The sequence below is a fragment of the Gnatocerus cornutus genome, chromosome 1 (genome assembly GCF_029298725.1).
Source record: "Gnatocerus cornutus isolate USDA-ARS CGAHR chromosome 1, icGnaCorn1.1, whole genome shotgun sequence".
Lineage (NCBI taxonomy): Eukaryota > Metazoa > Arthropoda > Insecta > Coleoptera > Tenebrionidae > Gnatocerus > Gnatocerus cornutus.
The window spans coordinates 35323539-35343349 of NC_142233.1; the positions used below are offsets into that span (position 1 = coordinate 35323539).

Sequence of the window (19811 nt, forward strand, 5' to 3'; positions counted from 1 at the left end):
AAAATTTTTCAAATTTTTTTATTTTTGGCCATAATTCGTAAACTATTTGTTCAACCGATGTCAAATTTGGCCAGTTGATAGATTTTGAGCTGTTTTTTTGATTGATGGAAACTCATAGGGATTAAGCGTCGTTTTCACTTCGAAAAAAAATATTGAAAATTACCCCAAAAAGACCTCTTCAAAACAGTTTTTGGCTAATGCCTCGTTTATTTATTAAGCAATCTCAACAAATTTGCTCATTTTACCCAGAATGTCGCGCTAAATCCAAAGCCGCAAGAATTTTTAATTTTCGTAAACAAATAACTGAGTTATCGCCGTTTGAATTTTTGGGTTGTCGCCAGAGGGCCAAATGAAGGTTCGAAACAAACCGTGCTCAATATTTTGGAAACTATTACAGATATTAAGGTGCAGTTTGTGCCATCGTTCTTCTCGCGACTTTTTACATAAGAAATAGTTCTTAGATTTTCTAAAAGTCGAAAGTTTGAGGTTTTTCGGAAAAATTCATGATTAAAACTATGTCAAAGTTCTGAGATCGATATCTGGCTTATTTTTGGAGTAAAATTGAGTTATTTACATATATATTATAGCTCATTTCAAGCAGAATTTCGCGCAGATTCCAAATCTGGGCTCGGAATTCACGTACGACAACAAATAACTGAGTTACTGCTGATTAAAGTACTTTTTTTGAAACGTCAAACAATTCAGCTCCACCATTTTACAATAATCAATTCCAAGACCGACAGATATTTTCTGGGAAGACTTCAGATCAGGTATCTGTTGGTGCCGACCGCCTTTATCGCCAAGCCTTTAATTTATGACCTCTTAAACTTAAACTTTTTTATGGAAAACAGGACTTTCCCAAATCTGCTTATTCTACGTGCCGACTACCACATTTGTTGGCAACCAAATTGAACTTTATGGAGCCTCATCTATTATTAAAAGTTCCCATGAACTGTAAAACTTCTCCTCTGGTAGAAATTCACCGTTTCAAGACCGGAATGCACTTATCTTGTTTAACATTTCTGAAATGTGTTCAAGAAATCTAAATCCATTGAATAATTAATTAAATGATATTCATAGTAAGGTATGAGTTTCTTTCCCATAAAAGAAACATAAAATAACACGCACATCTGGTCAGTACAAATACCCACTTTTCTTGACAACCGTGTAAATAAATTATTTTATGGGGGTAAAGGAATGGCACTCTCACGAACGGTCAGGACTCGGTAATAACTGTAAAATATCAAATGACTTCCAGATGTTTCACTTTTGTCGGGCGAGCTCTCAATTTTTTGCCGTAAAATGGCTCAATTTTCTCTGGAAAGTGACCAGCAGCACCTTTCCGTGAAGCATTAGGGACAGTGCAGATTAACAGGATTATGCACTTCAAAGACACCGCTCGGCAGGCGGTACCGCCAAAGCAAAGACTGCAAATTTCCGATCGCGTGGTTTTCGGTTTGAATTTAGCGCGTTGCGCGGCAAGTGCTGCCATCCCGCTGCAGGAGCAAAAATCACCAACAAAGTTGTCGCGATACGTCAATCGTAGTAGCCATTGTCCTAAATTTACTTATTTGTGTATGAAATTTCTGTAGTTTTACTAGTAAATTAAGGTGACAGTAAAGAAAAGTGCTCGCATCTAGTGTTGTTTAAGCCTATTGTTTATAATAAATAAAGAAAATATGAATCCAGAGTAGTAAGTATCGATTTATTTATTTTTTGACTTGTTGGAAGTGTAATGCAAAATTTTGACGTGTATTGCGCAGTTTGCGTCAAGATTTCCGTTTTTTCTTTCAATTATCATGCTTTCTAATCCGTGTAATTCGCCAAAATCGCCATTTCCCCGCGGTTCTGGTGGCGGCGATCAATTTCCTATGCGTTTCCACCCACTATTCACAACTTAATTATCTAGAAGTGGCACGTCATTTATGATTTCATGACTCAACTCGAGCTCTTTACTCATTGTTCCGAAATGTGGACTTTGCGATAGCCCCCTTGCATGTTTGCCTTTTAACCAACTCAGACTTTATTATTAAATTCGAATGCCAACACCTGACGGATCTCCAGTCAAGGTTACTCCAACAATAACATAAACTATAATGGGATTTCTTTATTTCCAGTGATTATCTGTTCAAATTACTCCTCATCGGAGATTCGGGCGTGGGGAAGTCGTGTTTACTACTTAGGTTTGCAGTAAGTTGTGGTTTACAAACGTGAGTTCAACTATTTTATTATAAACAATTTCAGGATGACACATATACGGAAAGTTACATTAGTACTATTGGTGTAGATTTTGTAAGTATTACATTACGAGGGTCGTAAACTCTACTTACCGCCCGCATGCATGGAATGATTATTCAGCAATTCTTCAAGTTGTTCGCCTGACAAAAACACTTTCTTGTTTGAACGTGTGGCTATTTATAAGTAGGCCTTGCTTTATTTTACCTGTTGGTAGACCTGTCTTACCAAGGCTACTATGACAAGGGGGGGTAGTGTTACCAACCCAACATAGATATCAGACCTCCACATACATAATCCAATAAATGCGAGTAAATATTTGATATTTTTGCTATAAAAATTAATGGTTCCAAGGCAACGTGAACATTTTATAGTTCTCATTGTCTATGGCCGTTTAAAGTTCGTAAATGCGAATGAAAAATAACGTGTTCACGTCTCAATTAATCTGAATGAGTAGTTTAAATAATCTAACTTGGTTCTAATTGAATTAAAAACACATAAAGGTGCTCAATACGCAGTAGATGATAACATATCTGTGTCAGTAGTACTACAAATTTGATGAACGTTGAATATTCATTTCATTTGGTTTTGTCCCAATTTCGTCTAAATTCTTATTTCTTTGTGATTTAGCCCAATTTCCCCTTATTTCCTTGTTACTTCGTAAAACTTCCCCTGAATTTTTTGTTATTTCGTCCAACTTCTACTTGTTTCCTTGTAATTTCGTCTAAATTCCTCTGATTTCCTTGTGTTTTTGTCCAAATTCCCCTGATTTCCTTCCGTTTTCGGCTAAATTTTCCTTATTTCCTTGTAATTTTGTCCAACATCCCCTTATTTCCTTGTTATTTCGTAAAACTTCCCATAAATTCTTTGTGATTTTGTCCAAATTCCCCATATTTCCCTGTGATTTCGTTCAACTTTCCCTTATTTTACTTGTTATTTTGTAAAACTTCTGCTGAATTCCTTATGATTTTTCGTCCAACCTCTACTTATTTTCTTGTAATTTGTAATTTAGTCCAAATTCTCCTGATTTCCTTGTGATTTTATCCAAATTTCCCTTATTTCCTTGTTATTTCGTAAAACTTTTCCTGAATTCGTTCAAACTCTACTTATTTCCTTGTAATTTCGTCTAAATTTCCCTGATTTCCTTGCGTTTCCGTCCAAATTCTCCTTATTTTTTGTGATTTTGTCCAATTTCCCCCAATTTCCTTGTTATTTCGTAAAACTTCCCCTGAATTCCTTGTGAATTCGTCCAACCTCTACTTATTTTTTGTAATTTCGTCTAAATTCTCCTGATTTCCGTGTGTTTTCGTTTAAATTCCCCTGATTTCCTTGTGTTTCCGTCTAAATTCCCCTTATTTTTTTGTGATTTAGTCCAAATTCCCCTTATTTTCTTGTTATTTTTTAACTTTCTCTGAACTAATTGTGTTCTTGTCCAAACTTTACTTATTTTCTTAGAATTTTGTCTAAATTCTCCTGATTTTCTTGTGTTTTCGTTCAAATTCTCCTGATTTCCTTATGTTTCCGTCCAAATTCCCCTTATTTTCTTGTTATTTCGTAAAACTTCCTCTAAATTCTTTGTGAATTCGTCCAACCTCTACTTATTTTTTGTAATTTTGTCTAAATTCTCCGGATTTCCGTGTGATTTCGTCCAATTTCCGCTTATTTCCTTGTTATTTCGAAAAACTTCCCCTGAATTCGTTGTGATTTCGACTAAATTCCCCCGATTTCCTAGTGTTTCGGTCCAAATTTCCCTTACTTTTTTGCGATTTTGTCCAAATTCCTCTTATTTCTTTGTGATTTCGTCCAATTCCTCTCTATTTCCTTGTTATTTCGTAAAACTTCCCCTGAATTCCTTGTGATTTGGTCCAAACTATTAATTTCCTTGTAAGTTCGTTTAGTTTTCGTCCAACTTCCCCTTATTTCTTTGTGATTTCGTAAAACTTCCCCTGATTTCCTATTGATTGTCCCTAATGTCCTAATGATTTTCCCCGATTTTCAGTGATTTTCTATTGATTTCCCCGACTTCCAAACAATTTCCCCTGATTTCCTAAGACTGATTCACTGATTTCCCAGAGAGGGTAATCAGTGAAGCGTGCGGGTGTTTTAATTACATCGTGTAAAGACGCATTGTTCACCATCTTTTCTTCCAGAAAATTCGCACAATCGACTTAGACGGAAAAACTATAAAACTACAAATCGTAAGTCCCCCGCCCCCTCCGTGTCTTTTTTTCAAATAGCGTTTTAGTGGGACACTGCGGGCCAGGAGCGCTTCAGAACAATAACCTCCAGTTACTACCGAGGTGCGCATGGAATTATAGTGGTGTATGATTGTACAGACCAAGACAGTTTCAATAACGTGAAACAGTGGTTGGAAGAAATAGACCGTTATGCCTGCGATAACGTGAACAAGTTACTAGTGGGCAACAAAAGCGATCTCACTACAAAAAAAGTGGTAGATTACACAACAGCCAAGGTAGAGTTGGGTTAGTTGAAGGAGGCCGAGTGTGACGATTTTTTGCAGGAATACGCGGATCAATTAGGCATTCCTTTCCTAGAGACGTCGGCGAAGAACGCCACTAATGTTGAACAGGCGTTTATGACGATGGCTGCGGAAATTAAGAATCGAGTTGGACCGCCCTCATCTGCTGCTGATCAAGCCAGCAAGGTGAAAATAGATCAAGGGCGTCCAATTGAAACAACCAAGTCTGGATGTTGCTGAAAATTTAGTCACCTTTTGTCTGCAGGTCATCTCTTTAATTTTTCTGGTAGCGGTGAGCTGCCTATTATAGTAATATCCGTCTTGTATGTATAGTTATTTTAAATTTGGTTAGTTTCTTCAGAACCTTGTTAAATTTTAATGTAATAAACACCAATATCATTAGCCTAATTATTGATAACTTCAAAGGAGTTTGATTTTGTTCAAATGCTTCTGAATACTGTATTATGTGTTTTTAGAAAAAAATAGTCTGAATGTCTTATATTTTATACTCGAACAGGACCTGATTATTTGTTTCTAAAAATATGTGATTTTTCTTGCATAGTCTATTTAATTAGTAGTTTTATTGGGTTTTGTTATTTCTTAACTTTCACATGTGATTTTTGTTTTAAGTGACTCCATTCAGTATAATACAAAATTCTCTGAAATGTTTGTTCCATAACTCTTATCAGTTCATTCTAAGATAGGAAACACTGTAGACACTGCACTCACTACTTGTAAAGAATGCACATGACTTTGTTTTGTTTTCATTTTCTACATGGGGAATAAATTCAAGTTTAGTTTGGTAGAGGAGCAAACGGATAAACTTAACCATTTTATAATCATTTCAAATTTTGTATGATTGCTGTTCATCTATGGTTAAACCAATCATAATAGATTGTCATTTTTGTAGTTCATATTTGTATAAGAATTATTGTAATGAGTAAAGAATTAATATTCAAATCGATTCTTTATTTTATTATAGCTCACAACAAATCAAGAAGTTGTTGAGTACTCAAACCAATATCCGTCTAAATTTCCCTGATTTCCTTGTGTTTACGTCCAAATTCCCCTTATTTCTTTGTGATTTCGTAAAACTTCTCTGATTCCTTGTGTTTTCGTCCAACCTCTACTTATTTTCTTATAATTTCGCCTAAATTTCGATGATTGCTTTTGTGTTTTCGTCCAAATTCCCCTTATTTCCTTGTATTTTCGTTTTAATTCCCATTATTTCCTTGTTATTTCGTAAAACACCCCCTGAATTCCTTGTGATTTTGTCTAAATTCCACTGATTTTCTTGTCTTTTCGTCCAAATTTCCCTTACTTGTTATTTCCTAAAACTTCCCATGATTTCTTTGTGTTCGTTCAAATTCCCCTTATTTTCTTATAATTTCGTCTAAATTCCCCTGATTTCCTTGTGTTTTCGTTTAAATTTCCCTTATTTCCCTGTCATTTTGTCCAATTTCCCCTTATTTTCTTGTTACTTCGTAAAACTTTCCCTGAATTCCTTGTGATTTCGTACAAACTTTACTTATTTTCTTGTAATTTCGTCTAAATTTGGATGGAAACAAAGAAATCAGGGAAATTTCGACCAAATTCCCCTTACTTCCTTGTCATTTCTTAAAACTCTCATGATTTCCTCGTGTTTTCGTTCAAATTCCCCTTATTTCCTTGTAATTTCGTCTAAATTTCCCCAATTTTTTTGTGTTTCCATCCAAATTTCCCTTATTTCCTTGTAATTTCGTATAGTTTTCGTCCAAACTCCCCTTATTTCTATGTGATTTCGTAAACTTCCCCTGATTTCCTATTAATTGTCTCTAATGTCTTAATGATTTCCCTCGATTTTTAGTGATTTTCTATTGATTTTCCTGATTTCCAAACGATTTCTCCTGATTTCCCAAGACTGATACACTGATTTCCCAGAGAGGTTAATCAGTCAAGTGTGCGAATGTTTTAATTACGCAGTTTTTACTATCTTTCCTTCCAGAAAATTCGCACAATCGACTTGGACGGAAAAACTATTAAACTAAAAATCGTAAGAATTATTGTAATAAGTAAAGAATTAATATTCAAATCGATTCCTTATTTTATTATAGCTCACAACAAATCGAGAAGTTGCTGAGTACTCAAATCAATATCCGCCGATTTCCTCTCAACGGCAACTTCCGGTTCAGTCTTTGGCGGGGACTTGGGTGGCGCAGCCACCACCACATCTTCAGACTTTTCGATTTTTACCCTCTTCGGCACAGTGTGGGGCTGCGTGAACGACTCCTCCAGGAAATCGAACGTGTCTGTTGAAGTCGACGGTTTGCACGACGTGTCTTCAATAGTCTCTGTTGAGTTTTCAGAGTCCTCAGACTCGGAAATCACCTCCACTTTCTTCACCGGAGCCGCTCGTTTCCTGGATTTTGAAGACACCAGCGGATTCGTCGTAGCTCTCCCGTTTTTGAACGCCTCCAGGAGCTCCGTTAAGTGCAGAATCCGCCGCTTTTTTTCGTTTAAAATCATGACAAACTGCCCGAATTGCTCGTTTTCCTCCGCGATTTTCTTCTCGATGAGGTCGTTTAGTTTCGATTCGCATTGGGTTTTATCTGCAATCATCGGATTAGTATAAGTGGGGTTGTAACTCTGGGGGTTACTTTGGAGGAGTTGTTCGTTTTCGGTTCTGAGGGCGTGGAGGCGCTCTGAAGACTTTAAATGGTCGGAGTATAATTGGTCCATGATTTGTTCCACGTGTTTCGTGTAGTCTACCTGTAATAAAAGTCCCCTTTTAGTGGTTGGAATGGGGGGAATTTGGGGTACCTTCTCTACGGCGCAGGTGAAGAATTTCACCATGAGCGACCCTGTTAGAACGCGGTTTATGGCAAATTCGGGGTTGTTGAACACGAAGGCGACTTCGGAGCCCCCATTTTTCACGTATTCTAGTAATTTAGTGCAGTAATCCTCCAGGGAGAGCTTGTGCTCTTTGGCCAACACCCCCAAACTTTTCTTCTGGACCTACAAACGAAATTTAAGGGAAAATTGCAGGTTTTAATGGAGAAAATACCGTCGATTTCCACGCATTTTCCTTCTGCAGTAAAATCGCCTCCAGGGAACTGCGCGAAACTGCGATATACAAACGAAAAGGGGTGTTGTTTTGGGTGCGAATTTCCTTTAAAACGCACTTTTCCATCGCTTTTCATCGAAAATCGTACAAAAAAGCGTTAAAACTGAGCAAATTCCATGCTTTCGTAGGGATTTTACGCGCATTTAAAGCCGCGGTTTTTAGGTTAGATACACATAACCTCAAAAAACTTTTTTTGTTCAGAAGGCCGGAATAGTTTTTATATTTATTCTACAGGTCAAATAACACTCAAATGTTTTTATAACTATTTATTATGAAATGTAGTCATACATTTAAGCAACTTGGTCGTCACCTTTCGTGGCTCTGGTATAAATAAGCTGAGCTCTATGTTGCACCACTTGTTTGATGAGTCCTGAAACAAAACAAACTGTAAAAACTGCCCCAATCTCGCGTTGAAGTGAGTCGCAATTGTTTTTCATCAGACTCATTAAATCAGTTTAAATTAAAACCGTCACAGACATTCTGGTTTTGGGAGTTTCATCATTACAGCTTCCTGGAGTCTTTGTAGAAGAAGAAATTACTCACCTTTCTGTTGCAGTTCGATCAACGCCCTCCTCGCCAAGGATCCTCGCACTTTTAACCTTTCAGAGACTATCGAGGGGGTGATAAGTTTGTACGAGGGAACTTCTTTGTACAACTTATCATAAGTGGCTTTGTCGAACAAAACTTGGTTGTTTAACTTGTCGCGGACCTTTCCTTTCGACCACTTCTTCTTCTTGGCTTTGCCGCCGCCGGACCCTTCTTTCTTCTTTTGGGTCTTTTGGGGCTGCTTCGCCGACGCTTTTGTGTCCTTCTTAGGGGGCTACAACAAACAGACGAGTTAAGACACGTGTTTGGTTATTTTTGGAAGTTACCCCAAAATAAAATAACCAAAGTACTAAGAAATGATCGAAAATTGTAATTTTGAGGTTACTTTTTGATTCTAATTTGAGTTTTCCGTGTTTTGGGGAGAGAAAAGCACGAGCACACTCACCATGTTGACGTTCACAGGAAGAGAAAGGCAGCCATCAACGGAAGTCGAGCTGTCAAAAGTCAACCCTTACCACAACAACGCGACGAAAATCCCCAACTACGAGTTGACGTTTTCAAAACAATCGATTCTAACCTCTCAAAGGAATGTTTTTCTCGTTTTTACGATTTTCGAACCAGTAGCGCGATGGAAAACGACAACTCTGTTATCTACGGGCTGGAATTTCAGGTAATTCCGTACTGTGGTGCCCCCTCGTCACTTTTATTTGTAGGCGCGAGCGTTGGCCCCCCAACTCGCCGAGACCGAGAAAATCCGTTTTTTTATTGGTACGCAGTCGTTGAAGCAGTCCACTAACCAGGTGCACTTGGTGGAGTTTAATGATGAAGACTCCACGTTGAAAACTTCGGTTTTTAACCACCCGGATGGGGAAATTTGGAAATTGACCACGAGCCCCGTGGAGGAGTCTCAACTCGCGACGTGTTACAACGCGGTTGCGAGCGACAACACGTGCTGCATGAAGACAGCTCTGTACAAGTTGCCCCAAAGCGAGAATCTCGAAGTGGTGGAAAGTCTACCAGTGCTCACAAAACTGGATACTAGTCAGTTTGGGAGTGAGGTTAAAACGACGGAATTCCACCCAACTGACCCCAATAAAGTCGCGTCGGTGATGGACAGTCAGGTTGTCTTCTGGGACGTGTCTGGAGAGGACGGGAAAAGTATTTTAAGCGTGCAATTGAGTGGGAAGAACAACCCAAAGTTCACAACCGGGAAGTGGAACCCGCACCAGAATTGCAATCAAGTAAAATTACTTCTCCCTCAGGAGTTGGAGTAATGTTCGATTGTAGTTCACAACAGCTACTGAGACACACTTGAAAACTTACGACGTGAGGTCTGGGGAAGTCGCCTGGAGCATTGATAACGTCCACAGTCAGTTACTGCGAGACTTGGATTACAATATGAACAAGCAGTACCACATTGCGACGTGTGGAGACGACGCTCTGATCAAAATCTGGGATTTCAGGCAAACTGCTCAACCGGTTTACTCAAGAAGTGACCATTCTCACTGGTACCTCCTCTCTTTGTTAATTCTTTAATCAGTCCGAAATTTTAGGGTTTGGTGTATCCGCTTCAATCCTTTCCACGATCAACTCCTTTTATCCGCCAGTTCAGACGCGCGAGTTTTAATATCGAGCGCTGCAAGTGTCAGCTCTGAGAACAATAACGATGTGTGTATTCACGACGATTCAGATACGAAGCAGATGTAAGGGGGAGAAATAAAATGTGGCACTTGTACTATTGGTTTAGTTGCAGGATCTCTGATGGCCCCCTGCAATGGTGCGAGCACGAAGACAGCGTTTATTGCGCCGAGTGGTCCCCAGCGGAGCCCTGGGTCTTTGCTTCATTGAGCTACGACGGGCGGTTGCTCATTTCGAGGGTGAAGAAGTCCCTGAAGTACCAGATAATGTTGTAGTGCTAATAAATTAATAATTTTACCCAGCGCATCCACCATTTTTACCATTATTTTTTTTGAATTTCCCGCGCGGTGTCAGTGTCGCCACTCCACGCCCGAAAAGTTCCCCAGCCGTGTTTTTAGGGTGACATTTACGGTTCTGTTACCTAATCCAACTGAAATCTCTCAATTTTGTTGTATAAACCGAAAATGGCACTCCAGTTCGTGCAGCGGCGCTTCATGAGCAGTGCTCTGCAAAGATGGGCCTACAATCTTTCTGGTTTCAACAAACTGGGGCTCATGAGAGACGACTGTTTGGATGAGTACGATCCTGACGTCCAGGAGGCCCTGAGGAGACTCCCCCAGCAGGAACGGGACGCTCGCAACTACCGGATTTTAAGAGCTATTCAGCTGTCGATCCAGAAAGACATTCTTCCGAAAAATGAGTGGACGAAGCTAGAGGAAGACCGCCACTACCTCCAACCTCTTGTGGAAAGAGTTATTAAAGAACGGGAAGAACGCGAGGAATGGGAGAAGAATTATTAAGTGTTGCCATTGATTGTAGTTGTATCTTGTAATAAATTAATGTTAACAAAAGTTTGTATTCTTTAAAAACTTACAGAAACGCTAATTAAAAGTAAGAGTAATATAAGAAAGTAATAAAATAATCTTATCAATAGACTTAATTTTCATCTTCTTCGATCTTAGGGGCAAGATAGAACCTCAAATGGCCAAGATCCGGAATCTGGTACTCCACAACTAAAGGAACGTTATCAGACATGGACAACTGAACTTGAGGAGCCAGTGGGGTGGCTTTGGTGAAAGAATTTAAATACTGGCAAGCAAACGTCAAAGTAACAGCCTCCTGCATTTCAATAGTTACTGACTCTTCTTCTTTATCAAAGTTGTTGGTCTGTGCAATCTTCACATTTGCAGTACCAATATCACCACCAGCTGAAAACTTAACTCCTTCTTTTGTACAAGAAATGACGATTGATTCCCCAAACTGAGCCAAATCTCTGCAAATCCTTGCAAATTCCCCAGAAGGCATCCGGATAACACACGAGAAATCAGTCTCAGGGATTCCCAGATGCTCCTGGTCCAAGTTCATGAGCTTCATTTCATAGTCCGAGATCTTCTCTTGCTTCTTGGCTTCAAACATGAAAGTCACGACATCTGCGTCGTCTTGGGCTTTGATGGTCACCGTGTCGTCGTTGTTGGCGCACTTGAAGATCTTCGCCATACTAATTGAACAATTACCGACTTAATTCAACGAGTTTGAAGGTACTTACTTAGCGAGGTTCATTCCCATGGTTAAATTACGATCGCATCTGTACTTATCGAAGCCGTCGGACCTCAACATCAAAGAAACCAAAGAAATGTGGGAGTTGTCCATGGCTTGGAGTTGAATCCCCGACTCGGAGCAGTCGAAGGAGGCTTCAGTGAGGAGGTCCTTGACGGCGTCCAGGATCTTCTTGAAGGTAGTGCTGCTTACCAAACGTGCCTCGAACATTTTTACGGTTTATTTACTGACGAAAAGAACTAAAAGTTGCAAGAAATAATAACAAACGGAGCACCAACACGTTTAGGCAGAAACCGCTTTGTCGGAAATGAAATGCGGGGGAAATCGTGACGAAAACCCGCCAAATTTAGAAGTTTCACCCTTGTTCTGTTGGTAGTCGTGAAAATTTCCACCAGCGTTCCGATTGGTTCGTCTAGTCACGTGATCGCGGATTTTACCATTTTCGATGCGAAACTCCAAAAATTTCGTAGATAAAAACTCACGTCTAATCGAGTTTCTCACGTCTTTCTTATCCGAGCTAATTATTGAACAAATCGCTCGTACAAAACAATTCTTTGAATTGTTAGTTACGCAACGATGTTAAGTTGGCAGCCGGTGTTGTCAAACAATTCGACAATTTGCCAGTTGACAGATGTAAAATTTGTGTTTTGTTATTACGTAGATTCGTGTTTAATCCAATTCAGTTCGAAGTGAACAAAAATGTTTAATCAGTCGTCGATCGGCGGCTTCGGTGCCACCCCAACCCCCAGCAATTCGAATCCAATGAAAGACTTCGAAGTGACGCAGCCCCCAGACGACTCCATCAGCTCCCTGGCGTTCTCTCCGGCTTCCATGAGCCAAAACTTCCTGATTGCCGGGAGTTGGGACAACAACGTGCGCTGCTGGGAAATCGAACAGTCCGGGAAGAGCGTCCCGAAGTCCATGCAAGCTTGTGGGGGTCCCGTTCTGGACGTTTGCTGGAGCGACGACGGGAGCAAGGTAAAGTCCCTTTTTTTGTCGCATTTTCAGTGGTTTTTCGTAGGTTTTCATGGCGGGCTGTGATAAGCAAGCTAAAGCTTGGGACTTGGCGAGTAATCAAGTTGTACAAGTTGCACAACATGACGCTCCTATCAAAACCTGTCATTGGATTAAGGCTTCGAATTACTCCTGTTTGATGACCGGCTCCTGGGACAAAACCCTGAAATTCTGGGACACCCGCACCCCCAATCCCATGATGAGTATAAATTTACCAGAGCGCTGCTACTGCGCAGACGTCGACTACCCCATGGCGGTGGTGGGAACAGCGGGGCGCCAAATCATCGTGTATCAATTAGACGGGAAGCCCCAACAATTCAAAGTGCTTGATAGCCCCCTGAAATACCAACACAGATGTGTTGCTATCTTCAGAGACAAGAAAAAAGCCCCAACGGGGTACGCGCTTGGGTCTGTTGAAGGCCGCGTCGCTATCCAATACGTCACACCAACAAATCCGAAAGACAACTTTACTTTCAAGTGTCACAGGTCAAATGGGGCTCCGAATGGCTACCAGGATATCTATGCAGTTAATGATATAGCTTTCCATCCTGTTCATGGGACTTTAGCAACGGTGGGATCTGATGGCACTTTCAGCTTCTGGGATAAAGACGCAAGAACTAAGTTAAAGTCGTCTGAGTTAATGGAGCAGCCAATCACACGGTGCGCTTTCAACAGCAACGGGCAAATCTTTGCCTACGCCGTCAGTTATGATTGGTCAAAAGGGCATGAATACTACAACTCCACCAAGAAGAATTATATTTTCCTTAGATCTTGCTATGAAGAACTCAAACCTAGAACCTCATCATAACTTTTTTTATTAGTTGCACGTTTATGGAATAAAAGTTTGAATGTACTGACAGTTTATTTAGTCTAATAACAGCTAAGAGAACACTGACTTAATGGTCAGTTCCATGCCCATGCCCATGGTCTGGTGGGTTCAATTTATCATAAATCGCAGTGGCGGCTATTGTAACAACGAAGGCAGCAAAACCAGCTCTAAAACCTCTGAAAAAAAACGTTTTAAGGCGACCACCTTCAGTCCCGTATTCTTTGCGATTGTAGCGCCAGACTTCATTGCGGAGCCAGGGGTCTTTGAGGCCTTGAGAGGCTAGGGCTCTTTTGGTCGCCACGAGTTCTGGGACTTCCTCAACTTTGTAGATTTTGTAGTCTGGAACCGTGTAAGGCTCATGATGCCCGTGACCGTGGCCCCCCATAATCTGCAATATAACCTCACTTTATTACGTAATGACTGTGGCAACAAACGGGGCTTACCGAGAAATAGGGTTATCTTGTTGAAATGCCTAAAACTGAGTCTTTTTCAAGGTACAAACGCACGTTTTGTTGTATTTATTACAAAATAATAGAGAACTTGAAAAGCAGTGTTGCCAACCGTGTAGAATTTTGACGTTTCGATGTCAGGTAACTCGATGAATCATTCTATTCTAGAAATAATTTGTTGGTACAAATTATATAGTACAAAAATTTTATTAGTAATATTAAAAATAATAAATATTAATAAAAGAACAGAAACATTGCAATTGTTTGAAACTAGCCAAAAATTGCGGCCAATATCAACACATCTAATCCGTGGGGCTCTGCACCACAATTAAAATGAACTCTTTGTCCGGCGCCACCATAATTTCGTGTTTCTTTGACCTGATGCGTAAAAACGTTAAATCGTTGGAAGGATCTAAATCTCTAACCACACTTCTGGCTTTATCGGCTAAAGAACTAATCAAACCCGCGTATTGCACCGTTGTGGTGTTGTCTAACGTTGTCTTAATGGGGATTCCTGAAACATTTTGTTAGATCGATAAACCGAACCCCACAGTCTCACCCTCTGAATTGACAACAATAGTCCCCACAACCCCCTTGTGGGACTGGATACGTTTCATCGTCTCCTCCACTTCGTTAGACTAAAAAACACAATTAAATAACAGCGAGAGACAACTTTACGTACCATTTTTAGCCGATTTCGAAAAAACTATCACGATTTTTTGACAAGTTTGACAGCTGTCAAAGCGTCACGTGACCACGTATTTACCAGTGCCACCAACCGTACCATCTGTCAAAACCGACATAACCTCAAATATTCGAAAACATGAGCCGGAACAGGGAATTACTATCCAAAATCGGTTTGAGACTCGACGGGCGGCGCGCCGACGAGCTGCGGAGGATCCGCTGCAAATTAGGGGTCTTCACCGAGCCTGATGGCAGCGCCTATTTGGAGCAAGGACTCACGAAAGTTTTGGCCGCCGTCTACGGCCCCCATCAGGTATATTCACCTTTGTTAGATTTGCCAGTAGGGCTCATGGCGTCTTGTAGGTCCGCGGAAACCGCTCGAAGGCGCAACACGATGCTGCGGTGGTCAACTGCCAGTTTAGCATGGCTGTGTTTTCCACCGGCGAGAGGAAGCGACGGCCACGTGGGGACCGGAAGTCCACTGAGATTTCTATACATCTCCGGCAGGCGCTGACGGCGGCTATCAAGGTTGAGTTGTATCCGTGGTCGCAGATTGATGTCTATGTTGAGGTCCTACACGCTGATGGAGGTTGTGATTCTCTTTGCATTTTCCACGTCTTTATTGTAGTTTTCAGGAATTTATCCAGCGTGTGTTAATGCGGCGACTTTGGCCCTAATTGACGCCGGTATTCCCTTGAAAGAGTACGTCTGCGCCTGCACTGCAAGCCTGGCAAATAATGATGTTCCCATGCTGGATGTCTCCCACCAGGAGGAAGTAATTGGTGGCCCCACTTTAACAGTAGCTGCATTACCGAATTCCGGGAAGATCGTCTTGATGGAGATGTCCCAGAGGTTCCACGTGGATCATTTACAGAAAGTCCTTGAAAAGGCGTTGCAGGGATGTAGGGATATTAGACATATTCTTGATGAGGCGGTCAGGAGCCACGTTCATGACGTTGGGAGTTCGACAGGATGGGCAAGCACAACGTAAGAAGTACAAATATTGTATATTCAAGAGTTTTAGGTATAATTAAAAGAAATATTTTCATACTTATAGCAGTCGTAGAAAAATTATTTACATTGCTCCTTCCACATAAAAAGGACACTTTGTAATTAGGTAATTAGTTGGCTGTTGCATCAGGGTGTCTCTCCAGGATCATTGCAACACCCTAAAAACAATTTTTGGATTTTAGGGGAGTTTCTAACGGATTGGTAAGACTTACTTGACCACCAGCGGCACAAGCCGCCACCAGTCCAAACTGTCCGTTTTCCTTCACTAGCCTATTTGCGGTATGCATCGCTAATCTTACCCCAGTGGCAGCAAACGGATGTCCAATAGAAAGAGATCCGCCCCAACTATTAAACTTGTTCAAATCCGGAGCCCCAGTTTTGCTCTTCCTGTTCATGTATTTCTGCGCGAACCAGTCGCTATCCAAAGCTTTGAAATTGGCCAAGATTTGACCCTGGAACACAATTAACACAGTGAGACACTTCGGACTTGAGGGGGCTTACAGCAAAAGCTTCGTGGAACTCCCAGACGTCGATGTCTTTGAACTGGAGACCCGCCTTGTCCAAGAGGATGGGGGTGCCGTACGCTGGCCCCAACAACAACTGGTCGATTGGGTCTTGCGACACGTAGATAAAATCGCGCAGATAAGCCTTAGGTTTGAGGCCTAGAGCTTTCGCTTTTTCTTCCGTGGTGACGATACATGCAGAAGCGCCGTCAGTCTAAAACACGCTATAAAAAACAGTTCGGCCGAAGAGAATTTTATTCGAAAAAAATTGCTCATGAAAACGAAAACCAACAATGTACTCTAGGGCACCCCTTTTTTTAAAAAAAAAAGTCAAATTTTAGAACATCGTAAGTTGAATTAATTTTATTTTGAAAAATTTTGAAAATTTATGCAAATATTTGAATTTTTCTTATTTTTTAAACTTTTGATGGCTTAGCCGTTTAAAATTCTATAATCGACAACAGTGTGTTTGCTGTGAAAAGCATTTATGTCATACAACCAAGGCAGATGGATTAGTTATCAAAATGTCATAACTAGTTTTATAATAATTTTGGTAATTGTAGTGCAGCGGCTATGAAATTTGGGGAAAACACAACTTTTGATCCGTCAATTGACTATACCAAATTGCAAAACTGTAGAGCAAAAGGTCCAATTTTAGAAATTGTTAAGCCGGAGCAAAAAATTTCGACACCCTTTGTTTAAATTCGGAATGTTTTTATAATATCAGTACATCGGCTACGAAACTTGGAAAAGTTACTACCTATAAGTTATGTACTAATTTTAATAAATTACAAAAGTCTAGCACGAAAGACACAGACTTTAAAAATTTTATTTTAAAAACGAAGCAAAAATTTCCGACATCCACCATTAAAATTTCGGTAATTTTTTTGCTTCAGCATGAACTATGGGAAAATTACTTCTTTTGAGCCGTGTATTAACTGTACCAAATTGTAGAGCAAAAAACACAATATTTGGAAATTTTTATTTTCAAGAGGAAGCAAACTGTTCTGACAACCACCACTAAAATTCGTAATTTTACTAATTTTTGTGTTACAGCTATGAAAATTGGGGAATTTTCTACTTTTCACTCGTATATTAACTTTAGCAAACTAGAAAATTGTTGAGAAAAAGGCGCACTTTCTAGAGATACTATGTACACTACCCAGCAAAATTAACGCAAAAACGGTCTATTAATTTTAAAATGGCTTTAAAAAAATTATTGACGATTCACACCAACTTACGATTACTTTAATTTGACAGAACATTTATAGGACAATCCAAAATTGCATATTAAACTTTTGCGACGCATTTAGAACCAAACAGTTTCATAAACTGATTTAACACAAATGTGTCAAAAAATCGTTAAATAAGAAGGCAGAAATGGCTGAATACCACTGACTGTTATCATTATTCGAGAAACTAAAACACTCTGTCGAGGCCAACTGTAAAACTCATATCGGTTCCCACTTTTGTTTTTTGCAACTATTTTGCAACAAGTGTTAATTTTGGGAAAAAAAAATTATAATAAATTGTCAAAATAGCTTTAAAATGCATGTGCATATTAAAAAAAATAAATTTTTAAAGTTTGCGTTAATTTTGCGGCGCAGTATAGTTATAATATTTTGCCAACTACGTTATTAGAATTTTTTACCCAGTTGTCTTGGAGTTGTACGACAAATACTTTTTTCAGCAAATATTCTGTTGTCTATTATAGAATTTTAACCAGTTAAACCATTAAACATGTAAAAAATAAAAAAAATGCAATTATTGAAACACAAATTTTCAAAATGTAAGCAATTCAACTTACGATGGTTTAAAATTTGACTTCTTTTGAAAGAAGAGGTGTTCTAGAACGCATTGTTGGTTTTCGTTTTCATGAGCAATTTTCTTCGTATTTTCTGGTAGTTTGGTGAGGGCCGTACCAAAAATGAGGCATTCGCTGCTGTTACAGTGCCGTGGGGCTTAATGAACGCCGGCTTGAGTTTCGCGAGTTGTTCAGGGGAGGAGACGCGGATGCCGTTGTCTTTGCTTATGACTTTGTCCCCACCAGGGAGCTGTAAACGATTTGGTATTAACAGAGTCGCAATTGGGGGGCAGAGGTTACTTTAACGGGGAACAAATCAGTAAAGTGCCCTTTTTCGTACGCCTGTTGGGCCATAGTGTGCGATCTGAGAGCATAATCGTCTTGTTCCTTCCTGGTGGCCCCAAAAGCGGCCGCCAAACGGTCAGCCGAGTGTCCCATAGTCTCCCCAGACGAAAACTCAGCAACCGCAGGCAACTAAAACGACAATAAAACACACAATTCTGCGAGATTTTACTGTTTTTTTCACCTCTGGAATGAAGAAATTGGGGCGAATGGACGCCAACAAGGCCAATCTTTGCTGCAAATTTTTTGCCTTATTCGCCTTAAGCATCAAACTGCGCATCTTCCGGTTGTGTCTGATGGGGATGTCTGACATGAATTCCACTCCTCCAGCGACAATGACTTCATATACCCCGCTGGCGATCAGACCAATCGCTGAAAGTAAAAAAAAAAGAGATTGGAGGCTTTAAATTTATTTTTTGTTGGTACCAGTGGTGATGGCCTGGTTTGATGAAATGCACGCCATGGTAACAGTGTGCGCAGGAGTCTTGTCACTGTACCCAGCAGCAAGGGCGGCCTCCCTCGCAATGTTTGAGGTCTTAACTTCTTGGATAACAGTTCCATAGATAACATAGTCAATGATGTCTTTGGAGAGGCCGGTTTTCTTTAAAATTCCTCTGAAAGACTTCAGTGTTAAATACAATCGTGTTGGGGTCAAAAAAACCTACGCGAGCGCCTCCTTGGCCAAATCGTGAGGCATCAAATTGGAATAATCAGTCCCAGATAGCAAAAACGGAGTTCTTATTCCGTCTACCAGCACAACGTTCTTCCCAGTCTTGTCTTTGAGGGTTTTTTTATTGCTTAATTGGGCGCCAAGGGTAAAAGCCCTCAGTCCGTCTAGAAGTGAACTTTGTACACGTCCAACAATTAAATAAATTACTCACTGTATTGTTGCTGGACCAGTCCTAGAGCAAGGGGGCTTTTGACCACATTCCGTGCTATATAAGACGCCATTATAAACAGTAAAATTAAATAAAATGAAATGGGGCACCACGAACTTAAATGTTTATTGTACGAATGATAAAACAGGTGATGAACAACTCTCGGGAGACTTTGACCTGCAGTGTTGCCAACCGACGAAATTGAAAAATTGGTGACAACACGAAAAACAAAAGAAATGCTGGGTTTTTATTGGACCAGGGGTTGTAAATCTGTCAAAGGCACGTCAGGAAGGGGATGATAGGTTATGTTTACGTGACAGGAGTTTGACACTTGTTGAATTCCTTTAATTTGAATTGCATGATTTCAATTAATTTATTCAGAGATCTGTACTTTGACCGGTGGAAAGTTCGGTCTAGAATTCGACTCATCTCAGAAAAAATTATCGAGATTTGGTTGGGATAATTCTAAATACAGTAGAACCTCGATTATCCGGACCACCGATTTAAAAGAAATACATGGCGAAAGGTTTTCTGTTATCGTTTCGGATTATACCAATAAAAAATGTGTGCCAAAGAGTTTCCTGGTTTTGCTGGAGTATTATTAAATGTTTCCTTAATAACCCTTAAGCGATTTCGAAACATAAGTATATAATATTTGTATTTATTTAACTTTCATAATAATCCAAGTTTTGCAACATTTTTTGTGTTTCTTTCCATATATGTATTCTATTATCCGGAT

General features: G+C 40.0%; 11 protein-coding genes across 11 annotated transcripts; 5 read left to right on the plus strand and 6 right to left on the minus strand.

Moving 5' to 3' along the window:
- The first annotated feature begins 1491 nt into the window (after positions 1–1491).
- Rab1 (RAS oncogene family member Rab1) lies at positions 1492–5674 on the plus strand. The gene is made up of 6 exons (XM_088033550.1): positions 1492–1693; positions 2118–2190; positions 2245–2292; positions 4386–4433; positions 4481–4708; positions 4757–5674. Exons 1-6 carry the CDS (start codon positions 1680–1682, stop codon positions 4952–4954), a joined length of 609 nt encoding a protein of 202 aa, XP_087889676.1. The 5' UTR covers positions 1492–1679; the 3' UTR covers positions 4955–5674.
- A 1103-nt stretch (positions 5675–6777) lies between these two features.
- LOC148182121 (uncharacterized) lies at positions 6778–8034 on the minus strand. The gene is made up of 4 exons (XM_088033522.1): positions 7758–8034; positions 7514–7708; positions 7351–7462; positions 6778–7302 (listed from the first exon to the last, which is right to left on the minus strand). The coding sequence occupies exons 1-4, from the start codon at positions 7881–7883 to the stop codon at positions 6809–6811; spliced, it is 927 nt and encodes a 308-aa protein (XP_087889648.1). The 5' UTR covers positions 7884–8034; the 3' UTR covers positions 6778–6808.
- Positions 8035–8068: 34 nt separating this feature from the next.
- On the minus strand, positions 8069–8900 carry RpS25 (ribosomal protein S25). The gene is made up of 3 exons (XM_088033564.1): positions 8809–8900; positions 8361–8637; positions 8069–8187 (listed from the first exon to the last, which is right to left on the minus strand). The coding sequence occupies exons 1-3, from the start codon at positions 8809–8811 to the stop codon at positions 8108–8110; spliced, it is 360 nt and encodes a 119-aa protein (XP_087889690.1). The 5' UTR covers positions 8812–8900; the 3' UTR covers positions 8069–8107.
- Positions 8893–10316, plus strand: LOC148182123 (EARP-interacting protein homolog). The gene is made up of 5 exons (XM_088033511.1): positions 8893–9033; positions 9077–9604; positions 9651–9871; positions 9917–10066; positions 10117–10316. The coding sequence occupies exons 1-5, from the start codon at positions 8992–8994 to the stop codon at positions 10274–10276; spliced, it is 1101 nt and encodes a 366-aa protein (XP_087889637.1). The 5' UTR covers positions 8893–8991; the 3' UTR covers positions 10277–10316.
- Positions 10317–10365: 49 nt separating this feature from the next.
- LOC148182124 (cytochrome b-c1 complex subunit 7-like) lies at positions 10366–10852 on the plus strand. Its single transcript, XM_088033572.1, has one exon. It carries the CDS (start codon positions 10466–10468, stop codon positions 10799–10801), a length of 336 nt encoding a protein of 111 aa, XP_087889698.1. The 5' UTR covers positions 10366–10465; the 3' UTR covers positions 10802–10852.
- On the minus strand, positions 10844–11859 carry PCNA (Proliferating cell nuclear antigen). The gene is made up of 2 exons (XM_088033526.1): positions 11548–11859; positions 10844–11499 (listed from the first exon to the last, which is right to left on the minus strand). Exons 1-2 carry the CDS (start codon positions 11766–11768, stop codon positions 10938–10940), a joined length of 783 nt encoding a protein of 260 aa, XP_087889652.1. The 5' UTR covers positions 11769–11859; the 3' UTR covers positions 10844–10937.
- Positions 11860–12115: 256 nt separating this feature from the next.
- Positions 12116–13425, plus strand: Rae1 (ribonucleic acid export 1). Its single transcript, XM_088033521.1, has 2 exons — positions 12116–12536; positions 12580–13425. Exons 1-2 carry the CDS (start codon positions 12258–12260, stop codon positions 13378–13380), a joined length of 1080 nt encoding a protein of 359 aa, XP_087889647.1. The 5' UTR covers positions 12116–12257; the 3' UTR covers positions 13381–13425.
- Positions 13416–14003, minus strand: ND-B12 (NADH dehydrogenase [ubiquinone] 1 beta subcomplex subunit 3). Its single transcript, XM_088033583.1, has 2 exons — positions 13845–14003; positions 13416–13789 (listed from the first exon to the last, which is right to left on the minus strand). The coding sequence occupies exon 2, from the start codon at positions 13784–13786 to the stop codon at positions 13469–13471; it is 318 nt and encodes a 105-aa protein (XP_087889709.1). The 5' UTR covers positions 13787–13789; positions 13845–14003; the 3' UTR covers positions 13416–13468.
- A 35-nt stretch (positions 14004–14038) lies between these two features.
- Positions 14039–14625, minus strand: robl (dynein light chain roadblock). The gene is made up of 3 exons (XM_088033592.1): positions 14533–14625; positions 14410–14488; positions 14039–14364 (listed from the first exon to the last, which is right to left on the minus strand). Exons 1-3 carry the CDS (start codon positions 14533–14535, stop codon positions 14153–14155), a joined length of 294 nt encoding a protein of 97 aa, XP_087889718.1. The 5' UTR covers positions 14536–14625; the 3' UTR covers positions 14039–14152.
- A 48-nt stretch (positions 14626–14673) lies between these two features.
- On the plus strand, positions 14674–15588 carry Ski6 (exosome complex component Ski6). Its single transcript, XM_088033538.1, has 3 exons — positions 14674–14847; positions 14898–15123; positions 15170–15588. Exons 1-3 carry the CDS (start codon positions 14674–14676, stop codon positions 15523–15525), a joined length of 756 nt encoding a protein of 251 aa, XP_087889664.1. The 3' UTR covers positions 15526–15588.
- Positions 15523–19419, minus strand: Mtpbeta (mitochondrial trifunctional protein beta subunit). The gene is made up of 9 exons (XM_088033498.1): positions 19076–19419; positions 18860–19028; positions 18621–18808; positions 18379–18566; positions 18153–18326; positions 17971–18102; positions 16047–16262; positions 15758–15997; positions 15523–15703 (listed from the first exon to the last, which is right to left on the minus strand). Exons 1-9 carry the CDS (start codon positions 19143–19145, stop codon positions 15656–15658), a joined length of 1425 nt encoding a protein of 474 aa, XP_087889624.1. The 5' UTR covers positions 19146–19419; the 3' UTR covers positions 15523–15655.
- Positions 19420–19811: the final 392 nt, after the last annotated feature.

Excerpts from the sequence above, each read along its gene's own strand:
- LOC148182121 (XM_088033522.1), bottom strand. The coding sequence starts at position 7,883 with ATGGAAAAGTGCGTTTTAAAGGAAATTCGCACCCAAAACAACACCCCT. Across the intron at positions 7,463-7,513 it reads TCACCTGCGCCGTAGAGAAG|GTAGACTACACGAAACACGT; the intron begins GTACCCCAAATT and ends CTTTTATTACAG. Across the intron at positions 7,303-7,350 it reads AAACGAACAACTCCTCCAAA|ATAAAACCCAATGCGAATCG; the intron begins GTAACCCCCAGA and ends CGATGATTGCAG.
- robl (XM_088033592.1), bottom strand. Across the intron at positions 14,365-14,409 it reads TATTGTTGTCAATTCAGAGG|GAATCCCCATTAAGACAACG; the intron begins GTGAGACTGTGG and ends AAAATGTTTCAG.
- LOC148182123 (XM_088033511.1), top strand. The coding sequence starts at position 8,992 with ATGGAAAACGACAACTCTGTTATCTACGGGCTGGAATTTCAG. Across the intron at positions 9,034-9,076 it reads TCTACGGGCTGGAATTTCAG|GCGCGAGCGTTGGCCCCCCA; the intron begins GTAATTCCGTAC and ends TTTTATTTGTAG. Across the intron at positions 10,067-10,116 it reads GATTCAGATACGAAGCAGAT|GATCTCTGATGGCCCCCTGC; the intron begins GTAAGGGGGAGA and ends GTTTAGTTGCAG.
- ND-B12 (XM_088033583.1), bottom strand. The coding sequence starts at position 13,786 with ATGGGGGGCCACGGTCACGGGCATCATGAGCCTTACACGGTTCCAGAC.
- PCNA (XM_088033526.1), bottom strand. The coding sequence starts at position 11,768 with ATGTTCGAGGCACGTTTGGTAAGCAGCACTACCTTCAAGAAGATCCTG. Across the intron at positions 11,500-11,547 it reads ATGGGAATGAACCTCGCTAA|TATGGCGAAGATCTTCAAGT; the intron begins GTAAGTACCTTC and ends TTGTTCAATTAG.
- Mtpbeta (XM_088033498.1), bottom strand. The coding sequence starts at position 19,145 with ATGGCGTCTTATATAGCACGGAATGTGGTCAAAAGCCCCCTTGCTCTA. Across the intron at positions 18,567-18,620 it reads AAACCAGGCCATCACCACTG|CGATTGGTCTGATCGCCAGC; the intron begins GTACCAACAAAA and ends TTTTACTTTCAG. Across the intron at positions 18,327-18,378 it reads CCAATTTCTTCATTCCAGAG|TTGCCTGCGGTTGCTGAGTT; the intron begins GTGAAAAAAACA and ends TTGTCGTTTTAG.
- Rae1 (XM_088033521.1), top strand. The coding sequence starts at position 12,258 with ATGTTTAATCAGTCGTCGATCGGCGGCTTCGGTGCCACCCCAACCCCC. Across the intron at positions 12,537-12,579 it reads GGAGCGACGACGGGAGCAAG|GTTTTCATGGCGGGCTGTGA; the intron begins GTAAAGTCCCTT and ends GGTTTTTCGTAG.
- RpS25 (XM_088033564.1), bottom strand. Across the intron at positions 8,188-8,360 it reads GATCGAACTGCAACAGAAAG|GACTCATCAAACAAGTGGTG; the intron begins GTGAGTAATTTC and ends GTTTTGTTTCAG.
- LOC148182124 (XM_088033572.1), top strand. The coding sequence starts at position 10,466 with ATGGCACTCCAGTTCGTGCAGCGGCGCTTCATGAGCAGTGCTCTGCAA.
- Ski6 (XM_088033538.1), top strand. The coding sequence starts at position 14,674 with ATGAGCCGGAACAGGGAATTACTATCCAAAATCGGTTTGAGACTCGAC. Across the intron at positions 14,848-14,897 it reads CCGTCTACGGCCCCCATCAG|GTCCGCGGAAACCGCTCGAA; the intron begins GTATATTCACCT and ends GGCGTCTTGTAG. Across the intron at positions 15,124-15,169 it reads GGTCCTACACGCTGATGGAG|GAATTTATCCAGCGTGTGTT; the intron begins GTTGTGATTCTC and ends TGTAGTTTTCAG.
- Rab1 (XM_088033550.1), top strand. Across the intron at positions 2,191-2,244 it reads GTTTACTACTTAGGTTTGCA|GATGACACATATACGGAAAG; the intron begins GTAAGTTGTGGT and ends AAACAATTTCAG. Across the intron at positions 2,293-4,385 it reads GTACTATTGGTGTAGATTTT|AAAATTCGCACAATCGACTT; the intron begins GTAAGTATTACA and ends CTTTTCTTCCAG.